Genomic DNA, 20505 nt, shown 5'->3' on the forward strand with positions numbered 1-20505 from the left:
TGTTTACTGCTCGAGAGGTTAAATATTTTGCTATGTGTGAGAGTACTTGGGCCACGCCATCTTCGTGGCTATGATCTGTGAACATTTTATCGCCTTTGAAGCAAACTATTTAAAATAATTTGAACGTAATGTGCAATTTCAAAGCAATATACTATGCTTCAAGGCTGTTATGGCATGAATCATGATATAATTACTGGAGCTCGAAACAAAATTGCTCTGTCTATCACTGGAGTGCTCTGGTGTATGTTGCCTGTCCCCAAGTGCAGTGAGCGGCACCCATCGCTATCCAGGTCATCACAATGCTGTGCTGCAAGGCTGTGAACATAACCACAGCAGCAAACAGCCATTTTGAAACCGACTGCAGGGAAACAATATGCGATCAGCTCCTGTAAAATGGCTGCTGATGAAAGCACATCAGCTCACAGTAGTAATACCACTGAGCAGCAATCCTGGATTTCTCCAACGGACAATTTCCACATCAGTAAATTGTGCCCTAATCAAAAAGGTGAAGTATTTAATGTTGTTTTTAAGATCATAACGTGTAGTTATTTTTTCCCCACTCGAACCTTCTAAAATCAGATAGAGACTACAATGCCATTGTTAACCTTGCGCGTTTGACCCGTGCATAGATTTTAATTTTTGGCACAAAAAGGAACAGTAAATTCTTTAACACTTGAACATTTGCAACCTAGTTCAGCACATTACATTATTATCACCCTCTATTCCACTGCCTTTACAAACATTTAGGATTTTTAATTAGACTGTAGTCAGCTTGCTCGGCAGATCAATTGTAGAACACTAATTGCTTTGGATGCCAACAAACACTGTGCACTTAAAAGCAGAAGAAAATAATTTAAAGTGTAAAATTAAAAAGGTGTTCACTTCTCTTTTCATTTATATTGGATTAAGCGCTTAATAGCAGACAAAAAGAGGGGAAAAATCATTTCCTCTGAAGTTTAAACTCAACTGAGGTAAAATGAAGACCCTTCCATCATTAATCCCTTGATTTCACCCAGAATTGATACCAGTTTACAGTTTTCTCGTTGCAAGGTCAAACCTAAACCAAGTGTAAATGTGACAGCCTGAAGAGAGTCAGGATATGAAGATAGGTGATGATAAAGATATGCAGATGAAGAGGGAAAAAAAAACGAGCTTGGGGAACCAATGCTGTTTTTTTTGTTGTTGCTTTTCATGCTAACAGGATGCGGTTGTCAAGGAAACATGTTGTTATGCAGTAGTTATTGGGAAGCATATTGTATTTTCGGATTTTGCACTAATTAATTCTCAGGCAATTGATTCCACGAGCCCTTCATTTTGCAGGTATACAGGTTAGAAACCAAATCACAGAATGGGATATGTCCCGCTGACAATCACTTGCACAGCAATTTCCATTATAACGTCCATCTCCTCTCCCTAGAGCAGAATGATTGAGGAACACCAGGCCAATTGGAAATAAAACAGAACCTAAAATACTAAAATAAGCACACAATGATGAACATGAACTTTCTATTAAACACAGGGCTGTGATCTTCAGAATTAAGTGAATGGCAGTACTCACTGAAGGGGTTTATAATTTGGAAGAGAAACAATTTCTATAAAGCATTATTTTCAGAGAAGATTGAGCAACTCATGCTTTGTACAGAAATGAAAATCTGCTGTTTCCAAGATATATTTCTCTTATTCTATTTCTTCAAACACAGCCCTGAGATTTTAAAAAGAAGTACACTTAAAAAGATTTGTGATAAAGATTTTAAGATGCAAAACCATTTGCATTCAAACTAAACCTCAGTGCTATTAGGTATTATAGTTTGCTGCTACAGTCGAGGGGGATGTACCCTCCCCTCACATTCCTCAGTTTAGGAAGAAAAACTGCAAATTTTGACTAGCAGTCAAACTTGTCTGATAAACATCCTTAACCAAGGACATCGCGAAAAGATTTTTAAAAAATTTTCCCAGTCTTACAGAAATATCAAATAGGAAATGATTGTGCGCTAAAATCTGCATGCGAGGAGATTGAAAAAAGACAAACAAAATATAATAAAAATATTTTTGAGATTTTTATGCAAAACAAAAGAGACCAAGCAACAACTCTCTTAATTACCTTTTTTTTGAGGGGGAAAAATCAAAACGGTCCAATTCTCATGAAGCTGTCATCGCTCTTGTGCTACTTCTCGAAGAAACGATGTTCCTGAAAATTCTGCTCATCAACAAGACTGCTCAGCAAAAAAAAATACCCCATCTGCAAATCTATGAAAGCTGTCGCGCAAAGATCATTCCTCCCAGAGCTCAAAGCCTGAAGCTGACCACTGCAAAGGCCACTTGTCACACTAGGTGAGAATCAACTCACTGTCAAAATTACCAGTCAGAAGCATACGAAACGCTGGTACACAATGTGCACGACTTCACAGCTAAAAATAGATATGTTGCATCGGCCAACTGTATTATAAACCTGGATATCTGAAACCTAGAAATTCAGATCAGAATTCTGGTAAACACCAAAAGAAAAGGCATTTGGACGGAGCTTACCGTACAGGACCAATTTGGTATCACAAAGCAAGAAATTATTATTTTTTTTTTTTAAAAACGCTGCATGCAAACAGCTTCACATAAAAAAAGGTACTTAAATGGTATTTCAGTAATGCATTACTTCAAGCTATATGAAGCTATTTTTTTGAAAATGAAGGATTATCTGTTCTATATTGTAATACCGTCCCAACTATTCTCAAGCTGACAAGGCAACATATGCACAGTATGTACATACTCACATTTAAGCACAAGCCATCGAACACAGTAATCAATACATGGCATGCTAAGAAAAGAACCAGCATTAAACCTGCCTGCCATTTTTGGCTTGCAGGAGTAAGCTTAGTTCTGCTGTACACTACACCATAGCTAAGGGAGGGGGAGGGGCAGCTCACCTTAAATTCAGTAGCTGTCAACTACATGGTGCTGGTTCAAATGGATAGGAGGCCACAGTACAGCACTGTTGTCAAGCACTGATGATGCAAGACGAGCCCGATCACCAGATGAGAAATAAAAAGGCAGCACAACCAAATTCTTTAGTGATGGGGAAGCAGACACATCAAATGGTTGAAATAGCCAGCTTTCTGTCCAGTCAGCCTGCTGAACAGCTCGGTTCGAGAAGCCCAGTACTTCAGTGCAGATGCGGTGCAAAGGATACAGAGAGTATCACCATTAGGTGGAAGTATTTGACAGAGCCGGGCGATTCTAGGTAGCGCTCATCAAAATGTAATTTAAGACGGATCTTGTATCTCACATGGAATCGTTAAGTAAATGTTTGAACGGTTAGATTCCCCTTCGAAAGCATAAAAATTTAAAAGCCTTCAGCCCTTCGATTTCTCTGCTCCAAAGCTGTAATTAATCGCTCCATTTCTGCACCAGCAACCACAGAGACAGAGTCTCAAGTCACATGAATAGTCATTGGTGTTTATGGAATATATTTAATACGGAAATAATTGCATTATAAATATCTCCAGGCTAGCGATGTATACACAACAGTAGGATGCATTGCGAAATTCCACATCCTTCAATTTTTCTTAAATGACTAGATACTTTCAATTTAATTTCTGAAAGCGTTCAAATGCAAACTGAAAATATCAGCTCACGTCATGAGGGTTGCTTTGCAACCAAGTCTCCTGAGCAGGAAATTAATTAATATGCAATGAAAAACAAAGAACATAAAATATCATGACCTAAATAGCCACGGTATGTTTAAACATCAAACAAGCGAGTCAAAAAAAAAATGGCAAACTATGCGTTAAGCCAGTTTCTAAATGGCACATTATTACAGCTGTGATCTCCAGTGGGGTCCCCTCATTTCTACCCTCCCGAGGAGGAAAGCTCAGGCGAACATCGAAGCCTGCAGCTACACAACTCAGCATTTAATTAACTGTGCATTGTCAGGATTGTAGCACAGTAACGACCTTCAAGAAGGCCTCGCTGAACAGAAAGTTGAATTTTTATTACTGATACTTCCGAGGATAGGGTGGTGGGGTCGAGATATACCTCTACCACAGGAGGTGAAAGGCACTCCTTCTGTGTATTAGCCTGGAGGTCGCCGTGGGCAAGGTGTAGCACCTGCTTAGGATCACGTGAAGCCACGGGAGAAGGTAGACAGTCGTATGAGCAGCTGGTGCTTATCACAAGAGCTGGTTATGCGACCACTGACGCCCGGCAGACCATCTCTGAAGAGTGTTTACAAAGGCTGGGGTCACACGTCTTGTGATGACGCCGCTCAGAAGGCAGCAGCGGCAAACTACTTCTGTGGAAAAGTTTGCCTGGAACGATCATGGTCAACAGAAGGAAGACCACGATCGCCCATGTCATACAACAGGGCACATACGATGATGACTTTGAGGGTGTCCCCAATTCACTTCCTAGCAGTAAGGAGGCTGCAAAACACAGGGCTGAAAGAGGCTCAACGTGAGCACAACCCTCCCTGCATCGAGGACATCTTCTTGGAGAGGTGCCTCACAAAGGAGGCATCCATCATTAAGGACCCTCACCATCCAGGACATGCCCCCTTCTCATTACTATCATCAGGGACGAGGCACAGGAGCCAAGATACTCACCCTCAACAGCTTCTTCCCATCCGCATTCTGGTCAGATTTCAGAACGGTTCTTGAAAACTACTGCACTGTTCTTCTTTGGAAATGTTTGTCCTCTTATTGTAACTTACAGTAATCCTTTACACCTTGCACTGTACTGCTGCTACAGAACAATAACATTTCATGATACATGTCAGAGATAATAAACCTGATCCGCAAACACAAAGTGCTGGAGGATCTCAGCAGCACTGGTGTAGGGAAACATACAGTCACCATTTCAGGCTGAGACCCTTCACAAGGACCGGAAAGGAAGGGGACAGAATGAGATGGGTGGGGGGGGGGGGGTGAGTGTAATGTGTACAAATCTGGGAGGTGATAGTTGAGGGGAACGGTGGGTGGGGAAGGGGTGACGGAGTGAGAAGCTGGGAGACAATAAGTGGAAGAGGTAAAAGGCTGCAGAAAGAATGTATTAGGTGAGAACTGTGGACCCTGGAAGAAAGGAAGGGAGGTGATGGACAGTTGAGAAGGGGTGAGAGGGTTACTAGAATGAAGGGTGGAAAAAGAGAAAAGGAGGGAGTGCAGAGAAATTTCAGCAATTTAGAGAAATCAATGTTCATGCTATCAGGTTGGAGGCTATCCTGACAGAATAATAATCCTAACTTAATAAGCCTCCTCTGCTACCACTAACACCATGGCCCCTGGCCGTTGATGAGGCCGGGCAGCTGCTACTGACCCAGCAATAGTGTACTGCAAACCACTATGCTGCCCTATCTGGGTGCATACTACTGCTTTCAGTACCACGTCCATTGCTCACAGCTGCAAGAATGGCGAATGCAGAGTAATACGCATAAAAGTCTTTATCATGTGATAATTTTGCCAGAAAAGGTTGGGATATTATGACAGGATGTTAGGTTGGTTGAATGGCCAGAAAATGGATAAACTTCATTTGAGCCACAAGTCCATAACTTCAATATCATTTGTTCAATAAACTGACTGATAGTAATCAAGAAGCCTTCAATGTCATAGGCCAAAAGCACTCATCTGGCAAATATTCCTCATTTGATTGACAGGCTCCTGGTCAAAACCTGTTCAGACTGGCCTCATCAGTCCACGGCCTTCTCTACTGTTGCAATGAAGCCACACTCATGTTGGAGGAGCAACACCTTATATTCTGTCTGGGTAGCCTCCAACATGATGGCATGAACATCGATTTCTCGAACTTCCGGTAATCCCCCCCACCCCCACCATTCCCCATCCCCTTTTCCCTCTCTCACCTTATCTCCTTGCCCACCCATCACCTCCTTCTGGTGCTCCCCACCCCCTTTTCTTTCTGTACTTTCCTATCAGACTCCCCTTTCTCCAGCCCTGTATCTCTTTCTCCAAACAACTTCCCAGCTCTTCACTTTATCCCTCCCCCTCCCGGTTTCACCTATCACCTTGAGTTTTTCTCTCCCCTTCTCCACCCTTTAAATCTACTCATCTTTTTAAAAAAATCCTGTCCTGATGAAGGGTCTCTGCCTGAAACATTGACTATAATTTTGTCCATAGATGCTCCCTGGCCTGCTGAGTTCCTCCAGCAATTTGTGTGTGTTGCTTGGACTTCCAGCTTCTACAGGTTTACACTTGTTTGTAAGGACTGACCAAGTCACTCTTCAGGCAACCGTGGTAAACACTATGATGAAAATGTAATGCTCGTTGGTCTGAGGACCATGCACAGGCCCAGTTCCTTTCTGAACTAAGACGTTTTGCCATTTGAATTAGGCCTGCCTTGAGCATTTGCATTAGAATGACTCCACACAGCATTATTGCCTTCATTACTGATGTTCAAATTATGAAGCTGAAGGAACTGTTTTCACAAGAAAAGCAACAAGAGCCACATGGTGGGCTGTTGAAGCCAAATTTTATTGTCCTCCTGGATGGAAGAAACAGTTATGAGTCGATTGATTGCTGAATGTGCAGTCAAACTAGGCAAGGATGGCTGAAGGACACGAGTTTTAGAGTTATGCAGAATGGAGATGGGCCCTTTGGCTTAATTCAGTTATGCCAACAAGTTACCTTGCCAATCTAGTTCCATTTCCCTGCATTGGCCCACATCCCTCTGTACCAGGGGTTCCCACCCTGGGGTCCACTGACCCCTCGGTTAAGGGTAAAGGTCCATTGCTTAAAAAAGGTTGGGAACCCCTGCTTTATACCTTTCTTATCCAAGTACCTGTGCAAATTCCTTTTAAAGATTGTATTTATACCCACCTCTGCTACTTCAACTGGTGCTCGCTCCACGTGCCCATCACCCTATGTGAAAATGCTTACCTTTTGGGTTCCTTTTAAATGCATGCTCCTCTCATTTTAAATCTATGCCCCCTAGTTTTAGGCTTCCTTTATCCTGCAAAAATGATTGTAATGCTGAGAAACAACTGGGTTTTCATGACAATCTGGTACTTTTATGGTCACTATTGCTGATAAGACTTTATAATTCCATATTAAATTACTTGAAATTGAATTTCCCAGCCGGTATCTAACCAATATCCCTGGATCTTTAGGACAGGCCTCTAATCATTATTCACCAGCATTCATGTTGTCCTGTCATTCAGTGTGCAAACATAAAGAACAGGCCTTTCACCAAAACCAGGGCTTCAACATTAGAGTCACAGACAATTCATGACCCAAAGGATGTGATTCTGTCCATCATATCTATGTTGGTCTACGGCTCTGCTTTTATTCCCGGTCCTTCAGTCAGGGGATTCCAGCCTTCCCTGCACACTCTGCTTTCATTTTCCCTCCAGTCACTCTACTGATTCATTTAAAAGTAATATATTTTTTAACCCCTCTACCAAGAGGTCTTTAACAATTATATCTAAGCCCTCCATTTTATCTCTCAGTTCACTCTGCTCTCAGAAGGTTGGTCATACTGCCAGAGATTCCAACCCCTGTCACAGTGAGTCCAGCCAGTTCACCTTTTGTGGGTAGTAATTGATTTTGTAATTTAGTATAATGAAGGTAATCCTTCAACGCCTGGTTTTCTAGGCCTGGCAATGCTAATAGACCACTTCCCCCTCCCTTTCCAGAACCAAAGAAGTCTCGGCCTGAAGCGTCGACTGTTTGTTCCTTTCCGTGGGTGCAGTCTGACCTGCTGACTTCCTCTAGCATTTTGTGCATGTTAGTGGATTGTGTTTCTTTTGTGAGGTACAGTCTCTTTGGATTCCTAAAACACAGGAGAACTGGAGCATATATTCATTCCCAATAACTGTCAGCACTCTAACTTATCATTCATGAACCTAAGTTACAAAATCAAAGACTACCCATGAAAAGTGAACTGGCTGGACTCACTCTAATAGGGGTTGGAATTTTCTCTATGTTCCAAACGCAGCGTGGTCCCAACTTCTGGAAGATTTGTTGATCCCTGCCCTGGATCCTCATGACTGAAGTCATTCATTCTAGGGCTGACTAAGCAGGACACATCTGTCCTATTCTCCCCCTTTCCATCCTTAATTTAGTGACCTGAGCCTCCCTGGAGTTCCAATTCCTCTTTGTACCAGATTAGAGTGTCCGTGTAATGGTGGCTCCTTCTCCCAGAATTCATATGAAGTTTCCCATCATGCTGATGCACCATCAATAACTCTCTCTGAGATGTAAAGGCGAGATATCGGCTTTTATTGACTGGAAGAAGGAACAAGCAGTGGTTGACCACCATACTACATCCTGGAGACTGAGGGAGGAGCAGTGCCTCCAATCGCCTTTATACAGGGGTCTGTGGGAGGAGCCACAGGAGCAATCAGCAGGGGGCGTGTCCAGACAGGTATATGTAGTTCACCACACGTGCCCTGCCACATTCTGCGCGAGGGTGCAAACCAGTAAATGCAAGCAGGCTTTTTCCACTGAGTTTGGGTGAAATTAGCACCAGAGGTCAAAGGTAAAGGGCAAATGTTGAAATATTCAAGGGATACCGGCGGGGGAGGGGGCAGGGCGGGAACTTATTCACCGGGGGTGGAACAAGCTGCCAGTGGAAGTGGTGGATGTGGGTTCAGTTTCAGCATTTAAGAGAACTTTGGCTAAGTACATGGATGGGAGGGGGATAGAGAATTATTATCCATGTGCGGGTCAACAGGACGAGGCAGAATGCAGTTGGGCAAGGACTAGATGGGCCAAAGGGCCTGATTCTGCGCTGAGGCGTTCTACGACCCTGAACTGAAGAGGGTGTTTAGTGTCAATGCCGGTGGCACTGGAGTCACATGTCCACCTAAGTGGGATAAGGAAGGCCGCTTTCATTTTCTGAAGGACATTGTGAGTCAGATGGGATATTAACGATGATGTGGAATGTTGTGGCTCCCGTTACAGAGGTTTAGTGAGGAGCATTAAGCTGCCATAGCCGAGCTGCTTTCAATAGAGTAAATAGTTTTACACGAGCATTCATTTCATATACAATAACATTAATTATTTATTGAGCGGAATGTGAACTGGAGCCAGGGCAGGAGCAATGAGTCACCTCATATCTTAGAATTAAAGCACACACCCTGCAGCAAAGAGCTCGACCTACCTCAGTCCTGTTGCCACGTCACGCTTGGGAAATGTGGGCACAACACAGAGGGAAAAGCTCTCAGTAAAAAAGCCTTTGCATTCGAGAGAGGTTGCACACAAACATTCTCTCTATGCCAGCTCGGGGAGCAGGAGCTGTAAACATTATGCAAATGAAAGCTCGTCTCTCTGCACTTGTATTTCCTTTCAATGCAAACCTAATGCTACTGAGACATTGCTGCCTTTAGGTGTAAACAGACCTAGGTGACGTCACTAAGAGGTCCACCTTTGCCTATTCAAATGAAGAAATTGGGTTGCAGCACCAAAATTGCTAGAAAATGTGGTTTGACTTTTGCACTTATTAACAGATGCAGAGGTCACGACAAAAGTTAATCCTCTTGCAGTATTGTTTACTTTGTAACAAACAAAGACAAACACTCTTGACAGCTCAAGTTATTCTCAACATTTAAAAGACATTTGGATCAGAGGGAGGTGGGACAAATGCAGCCAAATGGGTCCATCTTGCTGGGCAACATGCTCGGCGTGGACAAGTTGAGCTGAAGGGCTGATTTTCCTGTTATATTACTCCACGAACAACAAGGTTTCCAGCATCTGCAGATACAGTCTTGAAGAAGGGTCTTAGCCCCAAACAGCAATTGATTGTTTCCCTCTGTAGATGCTGCCTGACCTTCTGATTTCCTCTAGCAGTTTGTGTGTGTTGCAAAATTCAGATATTCAGTTTTGCTTGACTCAAACTAACTGGACTCAAACTCAAAACCAATTGTCTGCTGACAGTTATAATTCGTGAACAGAAACCAATGTTGAAAGGAATAAAATATTAGCCAATGAAAGCAGAGCAACATTTCAGCAGCAAGGCAGCACATTGTGTCTGCTCTAATGATCTCTGATAAAGAGTGCCTTACCATTGGTTGCTTTAATGGTTATATCAGCTAGTGTCAGTAGCACAAACAAGCTCCGTGGCTGCATGGGGTCTCCATACTGAGGACTTTTGAAATATTCTCATTTCTGATAAGTTTGTACAAAGCCTACTTGTGAGGTTATGCCTGTGCAGCTCTCTTGACCGTTGTTAGAGAGATTTTTGGGGTCAGCACCCGCAGCAAATAACTTTAACTGGACTTCAGCCACTGGCCTTCAAATTCGGATATTTACCGTCAATTAAATCTAAACTGCAGCTCTGAACAATGGGTTCCCAAGAATTGTGAACCACATACAAAGGAAGAACAGACAATGCTGATTTAAGTTTCTTACTCGTGTGTATTTGGGGTCTGTAATATCGGTGTGATCAGCGAGGTGGGAAGAACCAGGCGTTTGAAATTGTTACATGAACTTCAAAGGAAGCATTGTAAATATGGATTTGTTTGAATTGTCCTGAACTTTTTTTTGATTTTTAGCATACAAAATGTCACACAGTGTTGGATCAAGCAGACCTTTTGCTCCAAGAGGGGTAGGGAGGTGGTGTGTGTGTGTGTGTCTCTCTCTCTCTCTCTCCTCCCACTTCCGCTTAGTGCACCTCTGAGAACTGGTATGCCAATGCATGACTATTAGAGAGCCGAACACTTAGTTCCCTGATAACCAGTTGCTACTTTGAAAGGAGAAACTACAAGGAGCAGAATTCTCACGCTCTGAGCTGAAGCGGGATGCACTGCTCCAACTTGCACTTGGCAGTCTGGGATAGGAATGATCAACTTGCCCCTCAGCAGGAGTAGGCCACGGGAACTCTGGAGCCAGCTCTGACTTCCGATTCTGCAGTTGCTGCTCTCGATCTTGGCCTCAGCTTCACCATTTCCTGCAACACAGACTCCCCCATCTGTCCATCTTGGCCTTGAATCCGTCCGATGCTTTGGTCCCTCAGGTTCAAAATTCAAAAGCTTCGAAGTAAATTTATTATCAAAGTACGCATATGTCACCATTTACCACGTGAGATTCCATTTCTTGCAGGCATTCACAATAGAACAAAGATATGCAATGGAATCAATGAAAATCTAAACATAGGTTAAGACCTACAAGTATCTGGGAGTACAGTTAGACGAGAAGCTTGACTGGACTGCCAACACAGATGCCTTGTGCAGGAAGGCACAGAGTCGAATGTACTTCCTAAGAAGGTTGGCGTCATTCAATGTCTGTAGTGAGATGCTGAAGATGTTCTATAGGTCAGTTGTGGAGAGCGCCCTCTTCTTTGTGGTGGCGTGTTGGGGAGGAAGCATTAAGAAGAGGGACGCCTCACGTCTTAATAAGCTGGTAAGGAAGGCGGGCTCTGTCGTGGGCAAAGTACTGGAGAGTTTAACATCGGTAGCTGAGCGAAGGGCGCTGAGTAGGCTACGGTCAATTATGGATAACTCTGAACATCCTCTACATAGCACCATCCAGAGACAGAGAAGCAGTTTCAGTGACAGGTTACTATCGATGCAATGCTCCTCAGACAGGATGAAGAGGTCAATACTCCCCAATGCCATTAGGCTTTACAATTCTACCGCCAGGACTTAAGAACTTTTTAAAAGCTATTATTAATGCTTTTTGAGACGGTGATTTAGATGCATATCATATTTTTTTACTGAGTTAAGTATTGTATGTAATTAGTTTTGCTACAACAAGTGTATGGGACATTGGAAAAAAAGTTGAATTTCCCCATGGGGATGAATAAAGTATCTATCTATCTATCTATCTATCTAAAGATTGAAAAATAACCATGTGCAAAAGACAAAACTGTGTAAATGGACGGACAGACAAAACTAAGAACATTAATCCTTGAAATTGAGTTCATAGGTTACTGAATCATTTCTGTGCTGAGGTGAGTAAAGTTATCCACACCAGTCCAGGAGCCTGATAGCTGAAGGGTAATAACTGTTCCTGAACCTGGTTGTGTGGGACCCAAAGCTCCTGACCCTGATAGTCGCAGTTGGAAGAGAGCGTGGCCTGGAAGGTAAAATTTCACACCCCCCAAGAGAAACAAACCCTACTCATCTTGATCTGAAATGGACAATTTTTTTTATATAAGCGGAGTTGAAATCAGCGTAAGAGGTCATTCGTTGGTGACGCAGCGCGAGGTTCAGGAAAAGCACGGGAGCTGTCAGCTTCTTTTCGGTGGGCGTGAGAGGCTGTTCATTAACAATGCAGCGTGAGGTTTAAAAAGAGTTTGTGCGCTTCTGGCTTTCCTCTCGGTGGGTGGCAATCAGCACAAGGTGAATAAAAAGAAAGGAGAGTGGCCATTGTTGGGGCAGCTTTGGCTCAACAGGCCTAGAGGAGGACAGGCTTGGGCAAGAACAGGTGGAAGTTCAATGCAAGTAAGAAGGTTTCTGGTAAGCTTTTTATTCCTGTTAGTACTTAGCTGGTGAGCTGACAATGGAAGGTGGTATGTAGCTTGTGTGAGATGTGGGGAAATTTGGGAGACTTCCAGCTTCCTGACAACTGCACGAAATGCATCAAACTGCAGCTCACAGTGAACACGTTAAGGAACTGGAGCTGCACTTTGATGAACTTCCGCTCATATGGGAAGATCAGGAGGTAACAGATGGGAGCTACAGTGAGGTAGTCACATCCAGGTTGCAGGAGGCAGGGACCTGGGTGACTGTCAGGAGGGGGAGATGGAATAGGCAGCTGGTGCAGAGCACCCCTGTGGACATTCCCCTGACTACTAAGTATATTGCTTTGGACACTGTTTGGGGGGGGGGGGGGGAACCTACCTGGGGAAACCCTAACGACCAGTCTTGCTCTGTGGCTCAGAAGTGAGAGGGGGAGAAAAGGAGTGTAGTAGTGATGGGGGATTCCATAATTAGAGGAGCAGAAAGCAGGTACTGTGGGTATGAAAGAGACACCCAGATAGTACGTTGCCTCCCAGGAGCCAAGGTCAAGGATGTCTCAGATCGGGGCCCCAGCATTCTAAAGGAGGAGGATGAACAGACAGAAGTCGTGGCGAATATTGCGAAGGAAAAGGGAAGAGGTCCTGATGAGAATATAGGGTGTTAGGCAGAAAGCTGAAAAGCAGGGCCTCAAGAGTAGTCTCCGGATTGTTGCCTGTGCCAGTGAGGGCAAGAATAGGATGATTTGGCAGATGAATGCGTGGCTGAGGAACTGGTGCAGGGGGCAGGGGTTCAGATTTATGGATCATTGGGATCTCTTCTGTGGAAAGTACGACCTGTACCAAAAGGACAGGTTACATCTGAACCCTAAGGGGACCAACGTCCTTGTGGCCAGGTTTGCTAGAACAGTTGGGGAGGGTTTAAACTAATTTGGCAGTGGGATAGGAACTGGAGTGATAGGGTTGAGAATGGGGCGGTTGGTGTACAAGTAGATACACCGATAGTGAGGCTGTGAGGACGGACAGGCTGGTGAAAGAACAGTAGGATAAGCTGAAATATAACAAGGAGCTAAAGTAAAAAAGGGTGATAGATACAGGACTGAAGGTGGTATATCTGAGTCCACGCAGTATACAGAATGAGGTAAGATGATCAGTTGGAGATCGACAGCTATGATGTTGTGGGCATCTCTGAGTCTTGGCTGAAAGAAGATCATAGTTTGAAGCTCAGTATCCAAGAACAAAAACTGTATCAAAAGGACAGGCAAATAGGTGGAGAGGGTGGGGTGGTTCTGTTGGTAAAAAATGAAATCAAATCCTTCGAAAGAGGTGATACTGAATCAGAAGATGTAGGATCCTTGTGGACAGAGTTAAGAAACTACAAGGGTAAAAAGACCCTGATGGGAGTTATATACAGGCATCCGAACAGTAACCAAGATGAGGCCTACAAATTACAATGACAGATAGAAAAAACATGTGAAAAGGGCAATGTTGCAATAGTTATGGGGGATTTCAATATGTAGGTAGATTGAGGAAATCAAGCTGGTGTTGTATCCTGAGAGGGAATTTATAGAATGCCTACGAGATGGCTTTTTAGAGCAGCTTGTGGCTGAGTTCACCAGGGGAACAGAAAGTCTGGAACTGGGTATTGTGCAATGGTGCTGATTTAATTAGGAAGCTTAAGGTAAAGGAACCCTTAGGAGGCAGTAGTCATAATATGATAGAATTGACTTTACGGTTTGAGAAGGAGAGCAGAAGTCAGATATATAAGAATTACAGGCACAGCAGATTAAAGGGAATTACTGAGGCGTGAGGAAAGAGCTGGCCAATATTGATTAGAAAGGGACACCAGCAGGAATGCTGACAGAACAACAATGGTTAGGAAATTTCAGAAGGTGCAGGAAAGACACATCACAAAGATGAAGACATATTCTAAAGGGAGGCTGAAATAATTATGGCTCATAAAGGAAGTTAAAAACATCATAAAGGCAAAGTAAAGGGCACGTTATATAGCAAAAAAATAATGGGAAGGTAGAAAATTGGGAAACATTTAAAAACCAATAGAAGATAAAATATGAAGGGAAGCTAGCTTATAATATTAAAGGCAATACAAAAAGTTTTTTCAGATAGATAAAGAGTAAAAGAGAGATGAGGGTGGAGACTGGACCACAGGAAAATGACATTGGAGAGGTAGTAATGGTGGACAAAGAAATGGCAGACAAAATAAATAAGCATTTTGAGTCAGTTCTCACTGTGGAAGACACAAGCAGAAATAATGCAAGAGTGTCTGGCTAAGAAGATGCTTAGGAAGTTGAAGAGGCTGAAAGTAGAAATCACCTGAACCAGATGGGTTCTGAAAGAGGTATCTGAAGAAATTGTGGAGGCATTAGTATTGATCTTTCAAGAATCACTAGATTCTGGGATGGTTTCAGAGCATTGGAAAATTGTAAATGTCACTCCACTCTTTAAGAAGGGAGGGAGGCAGAAGGAAGGAAATTACAGGCCAGTCAGCCTGACTTCAGTGATTGGAAAGATATTGGAGTCTTTCCAATTGGGAAGACTCCAATATTGGAGAAATTGGATATTGGATGAGGTTTCAGGGTACTTGTAGGCACACGATAAACAGGCCAAAGTTAGCATGGTTTTCTAAAGGGGAAATGTTGCTTGACAAATCTGTTAGATTTCTTTGAAGAAATAACAAGTAGGGTAGACAAAGGAGTCACTGGATGTTATTTATTTGGATTTTCAGAAGGCCTTTGACAAGGTGCCACACATGAGGCTGCTTAACAAAATAAAAGCCCATGGCATTACAGGAAAGACACTATCATGGAAAGATTTGCTGGCTGGCAGGAGGCAGAGTGGAAATAAAAGGAGGCCTTTTCTGGTTGGCTGCCAGTGAGTCGTAATGTTCTATATAAGTCTCTGTTGGGACCACTTCTCTTCACATTATATGTCAATAATTTGGATGAAGGAATTGATGGCCTTGTGGCCAAATTTACAGATGATATGAGGCTGTGTAGAGGAAGAATGGTGTCAGCAGGAGGACTTAGACAGATTGGGGGAAATGGGCAAAAGATGGAACATAATATAGGGAGATGCAAGGTCATGCACTTTGGCAGAAAGAAAAAAGGTGTGGATTATTTTCTAACTGTGGAGAAATCTAAGAAAGGATGGGCTGGCATTGGAGGGAGTCTAGTGGAGGTTCATGAGAACGAAAAGGTTAACACGAGGAACGTTTGATGTCTTATAGCCTGTACCTGCTGGAGATTAGAAGTATAAGAGGAAATCTCATTAAGACTTATCAAACATTGAAAGATCTGGATAGAGTGGATGTGGAGAGGATGTTTCCTCTTGTGGGCCTCAGAATTGAGGGACCTCCATTTAGAACAGAGATGAGGAAAAATTTCTTTAGCCAGAAGGAGGTGAACCTGTGGAATTCCTTGCCACAGACAGCTGTGCCAGCCAGGGTATAGTTAAGGCAGAGGTTGATAGGTCCATGATTATTTAGGGCATCAAAGGTTACAGGGACAAGGTAGGAGAATGGGGTTGAGGGGGATGATGGATCAGCATGATGGAGTGGTAAAGCAGATGCAATGGGCCAAATGCCTAATTCTCCTCCCATGTCTTATGGTCTATGGCCTATTCCTTATTCTGAGATCGAGATTGTGAGACTTCTAGAGAACAGGTAACACTCACTTAGCTTCAGGACCTGTCAAAATGTTAGCTTTCAGTCAGATCGCCTTCTGTGTAAATAGCACCACTATTAAAAATCATGGTCCCCTGCTCTAAATGAACTGAAGTTATCAGTTTGTTTAGTAATTACAAAGCAGGAAGGGATCTTCAAATGAGCAGTGTAGGTTTTCTATCATCTTGAATCACAAGGACATGAACCTCACCACATAGCGTCTTCATCAGAACCTTAGGGAATAGTATTAACTACTATACATCATTTTTATCACCTCACAAGTGCTAGTCAAATGGAATTGCAGAGGGGTCTTGCCTACAGGAATTCACCCTCCACCTCACACTTGCTTCAAGATGACATGCAAAACTTACGGTCAGTGTCCTAACTTCAAGAGATGTGTGGTGAAGATTATTTTGATTGGCCTGGTTTGGAAAATCCAACTAGAGGAAGAGGATATGGCCCAGTCCATCACAGTTAGAGCTCTCCACGCCACTGAGCACATCAGGAAGGCAGCATCCAACATCAAGTACCCCCACCACCCAGAATCAGAGGGGTTACCTTCACTCACCCAAACACTGAACTATTCCCACAATCTATGGACTCAGCTTCAAGGACTCTTAATCTCACATTCTCGCTTATCTATTTATTATTGTTATCTTGTTTCTTTTGATATTGCACAGTTTATTGTCTTTTGCATATTGGTTGTCAGTCTGTCCTGTTGGTGCGATCTTTCATTGATTCTATTGTGCTTCTTGGTTTTATTGTGAATGCCTGCAAGAAAATGAATCTCGGGATTACACATGGTGACATATACGTACTTTGATAATAAATTTACTTTTGAACTTTTAAGCTTCGATAGACAAAACACATGCAAAAGCTATAATCACCTTGGACGGCCAGACCACATCGCTCACATGCCCATAGTCAAAGTACATTTGTTATCAAAGTAAGTATGCAGGATACAACCCTGAGATTCGTCTTCCCACAGACAGCCACGAAACAAAGAAAACTATAGAACCTGTTCAAAGAAAAATATGAACCCCACCACACACAAAATAAAAAAAAACAAATCACGCAAACAGTAAATGTAACAATTGTAAAATACGACCCCCAAAGTCATCAAAAGAGTCCAGGCCTATTCAGTTCAGCTCATTTTAATCTAGTGCTGTATTGCTTGTCGTCCATGGGCCGCCCCGATGAAAATCATACATAGTAGCAATGAAGAAAAAGGAGAAACCAGAAACACAGTATAAGGTAAACTACCGAGTCCAATCCACATCGATTAAACTTTGCCCAAGACCCAGAAATCGAGCACCATCCTCCAACAGCATCGAGGGAGAGAGAGAGAGAGACCATTCAAACACAGGGACCTTTCTCCAGGAGCAGTGGCCGAGAGAGAGAGAGACCATCACGCACAGACACCATCAGGGTCCCTAAACAAATGCTATTTTCAGCTCTTTCTCAGCAAAAGATGATCAAATGGACAGAAGGAACAACTCAAGGAGATTCTCAAAACCTCCTCAATAAAACGCAAATCCCCCACCACCTCCTAGGGATGCCTAGCCCACGAACACTGAAACTAGGGTAGCAGTAGAAACTTGGAGCCCATAGTCCAACTAGAAATAGCAGAAGTACCACTCTACCTCCCAATCTTCCCAGCCCTCGTGCACCTCCCACTCCATTAACAATTGCCCTTTCTGGGTCAGATCAGATCATCCTCCAATCTGAGGAACTGTTTAAGAAAGGGCGGATGAGGTGAAGTAGGAACCAAGTTAGGCAAAGTTATAGAAAAGTATATCAGTGATAGTGAAGTTATTACCCCAGAGGATCTTTACCAGATATTGTACCTTAATTTTCTTCTCAATTTTCTTCAAATCCATTTTTGCAGGTTAACTGAGTTATTCCATCCATTCCACTCAGTTCATGTTGATAGAAGCATGCTTGATTAATTGAGAAAAGTCATATGCTTTGTTCCAATTAAGCCAATTAACATGCTTTCAGTTCGTCATTGAACAGGTGTCTCAGACTTGCAGCTCTCCAGTTTAAAAGCAGGAAGCTGACCCGTGAGGAGTGATTTCATTAATTGCCCACACAGTGCAAAATCTAGTCGTCCAGCAACTTATTCTCATCAACAGCAATCACCTAAAAATTTGTAAACAAACATACAAAAAGAGGGAGTGTGGCCTTAGTATTAGAAACAAAATTCCTAAATGCAAACTACAGGAATTCTGACCCAAAGTAGGACAATTTCAAAAACAACACAAGTGCAGAATATACATAAACACTGTTAACATCTTGTAATCTGTGATTTGGCAGGCAATTTCATGTGCATTTGGTTCATCTTTACCACCTGTGTGATGGGAGATACAATCTGTCAAATGCAGAGATTTCTTTTTTAATTAAGAACTCTTTAACTTCTATAGTCAGGTTCAAACGGAAATACTGGTCCAAAGTTTCTCAATCATATTGAACTCAGGTTTGGCATGCAAATCACCAAATCAAGACAGCATGGACAATTAGGACCATCTGCTTTTGCATCCTTAGGATATGTAGAAGGCATAAATTTTCAAGGATGTGAAGCTCAAAGGGAAGCCACCCAGATAGAACATCCAAATGGATTGAAGGTCAAGAGGAAAGGAGAGATGCAATTAACTGTAAGAGAGCCCGTTGGCTCGTTTGAAGTGCACACCAAGGAGGGAGTGATGCCTTGTTAAAAGTGAACATCAGAGTTAGGAATGAATAGCATGGGTTATCCCTATATTGCGTAACCACTTCACTTGAATTATCTTTATTATGAATTGAAGCAAATGACCTAGCCAGTGACTCGGCCTTCCCTATTTCAGTGATGGTTAATTTTCCCTTATCAATCAATGTTGGAATATTATGTCCCTACAAATCCCCCCTCACACCCCCACCATTTTCTTAATCATAAAAAGGATTTGGAGTGCACTGCAGGTGCTAGTCCGGACATAATTGCTGACTGCACATTGGAACATGGCCTGGTAGTTCTAGGGGAGAGCACTCTGGCCATTGCTACTGTTCTTGGACTGGCAAGGAATTACAGGGCATCCTCTTGGTTCAGCGCTACTTTAAAATGTGGAGCATTTAATGACACTGGATTCCATTTTACGTTTGGATGATGATATCAGGAATGCACAGTCCAATTGGTGGCAGTAACGCACCTTTAAGTTGGACTGCCAGCCACCATTAAAAGACAGAAGAAGACACGAAAGCATCCTCACCAGCTGAACTGCCGTCTCTGGCATTTACTGAAAAAATGTCTCTGACCAACAGAGAGCGCAGTATTTTGGCCAATTGGCAACACAACCAGCTGGGTCACAGCACGCCCAAGGTCAGTGCAGCCATGCATTTAATGTCACTTGGACTCAAGGGGAGCTTGACAGTTGCCCTCTGTGCAAATTGATTTCCTTGGATACCTCTTCACTTTGAAACTAATTGAACACTCAACAGTCCGGACCAGCATCTTCCTGCCAACACCACCTGTTATTTGGCATGAAACTCGAAGCTTGAGTTTGCAGGCTTGATCGAGATTTGGTGATTTTAAAGGATAATCTGTCAATTCGCCTGTGGGACAATGTTTGGCAAGGAAGTTCTGTCCTACAAGTTATAGAGCTTCAAAGATTCCACTCGTAACTGGGGAAAAAAACACATTGGTGTTTCACCCATGAACGAGAATCTGAAACTCTTGATTCCATCAAAAAGCAATTGTAATTGAAAACCAAGAAATACGCAGAATTATGTTGATACAAGACCAAAGCAACAATAACTGAACTTTGCAACAATGTGTGCAATAGAAAGTCCAATTGCTGATAACAGTAGCAAACACATGGAGATTTGTTTGACTGTAATGCAGGGCAGGGTGGGAAGGTGAAAGATTAAAGCTTTCCATGGAATGCCGGTCCTGATCCCGCTCTGCAAGTGAGCCAATCCTCCGCTCGTGAAGGACGGAAGCGCGGAAGAGAGCAAGGAAAGAACGCTGCTTGGAAAACCTAGATAATTACTGCTCAGTGTTAATTCTAGAAAAGCTGAAGGCGGCAACGGGAACTGATTCGCTGATCAGCCGCCTACAAGATAGCAAGTGTGCACAGCACAGCAGTTACACCCCGCGGGTTTGCACAGGGAACAGAGCCATGTTCCAGCTTTAATGCAAACATTTCACACTGAACATTTGCACCAATTTCCCCTGCTTGGGACCACTCTCCTGGCCTTACCTGCTTTCCTTTATAGGCCGTGAGGAAGGTTACACTTTGATAAATTAGTGACTTGCCCCAGCAGCCCTTGGGGTGAGCTCACATTTACATTTCCTTGTCCGAGTCTCTCACACCGCCCACTCCAAATGTTTGAATTTAAGCCTCATTGAAATGATTCCAAACTCATCACTCCATCCAGTGGCCAGTCGCTGGAACAGC

General features: G+C 43.0%; 1 protein-coding gene across 12 annotated transcripts in view; it reads right to left on the bottom strand.

Moving 5' to 3' along the window:
* The window catches only part of zbtb38 (zinc finger and BTB domain containing 38), an 86457-nt gene extending 66041 nt beyond the window's left edge, over window positions 1–20416 (bottom strand). For 3 of the 12 annotated variants that reach the window (XM_073041465.1, XM_073041457.1, XM_073041462.1), the window contains exon 1: window positions 2919–3554. Coding sequence is in view for 2 of the 12 variants with exons in the window: in XM_073041455.1 (XP_072897556.1) it covers window positions 2766–2828 (63 nt within the window). In the remaining 10 variants the exon portion in view is untranslated. Of the gene's footprint in view, window positions 1–2101; window positions 2473–2765; window positions 2876–2918; window positions 3559–9099; window positions 9196–17922; window positions 18218–20307 lie in introns of those variants that run through there. The other 9 variants (XM_073041456.1, XM_073041459.1, XR_012098408.1 and 6 more) reach the window with 6 other exon arrangements.
* Between the last annotated feature and the right edge of the window lie 89 nt (window positions 20417–20505).

This window comes from Hemitrygon akajei, chromosome 3, assembly GCF_048418815.1.
Source record: "Hemitrygon akajei chromosome 3, sHemAka1.3, whole genome shotgun sequence".
NCBI lineage: Eukaryota > Metazoa > Chordata > Chondrichthyes > Myliobatiformes > Dasyatidae > Hemitrygon > Hemitrygon akajei.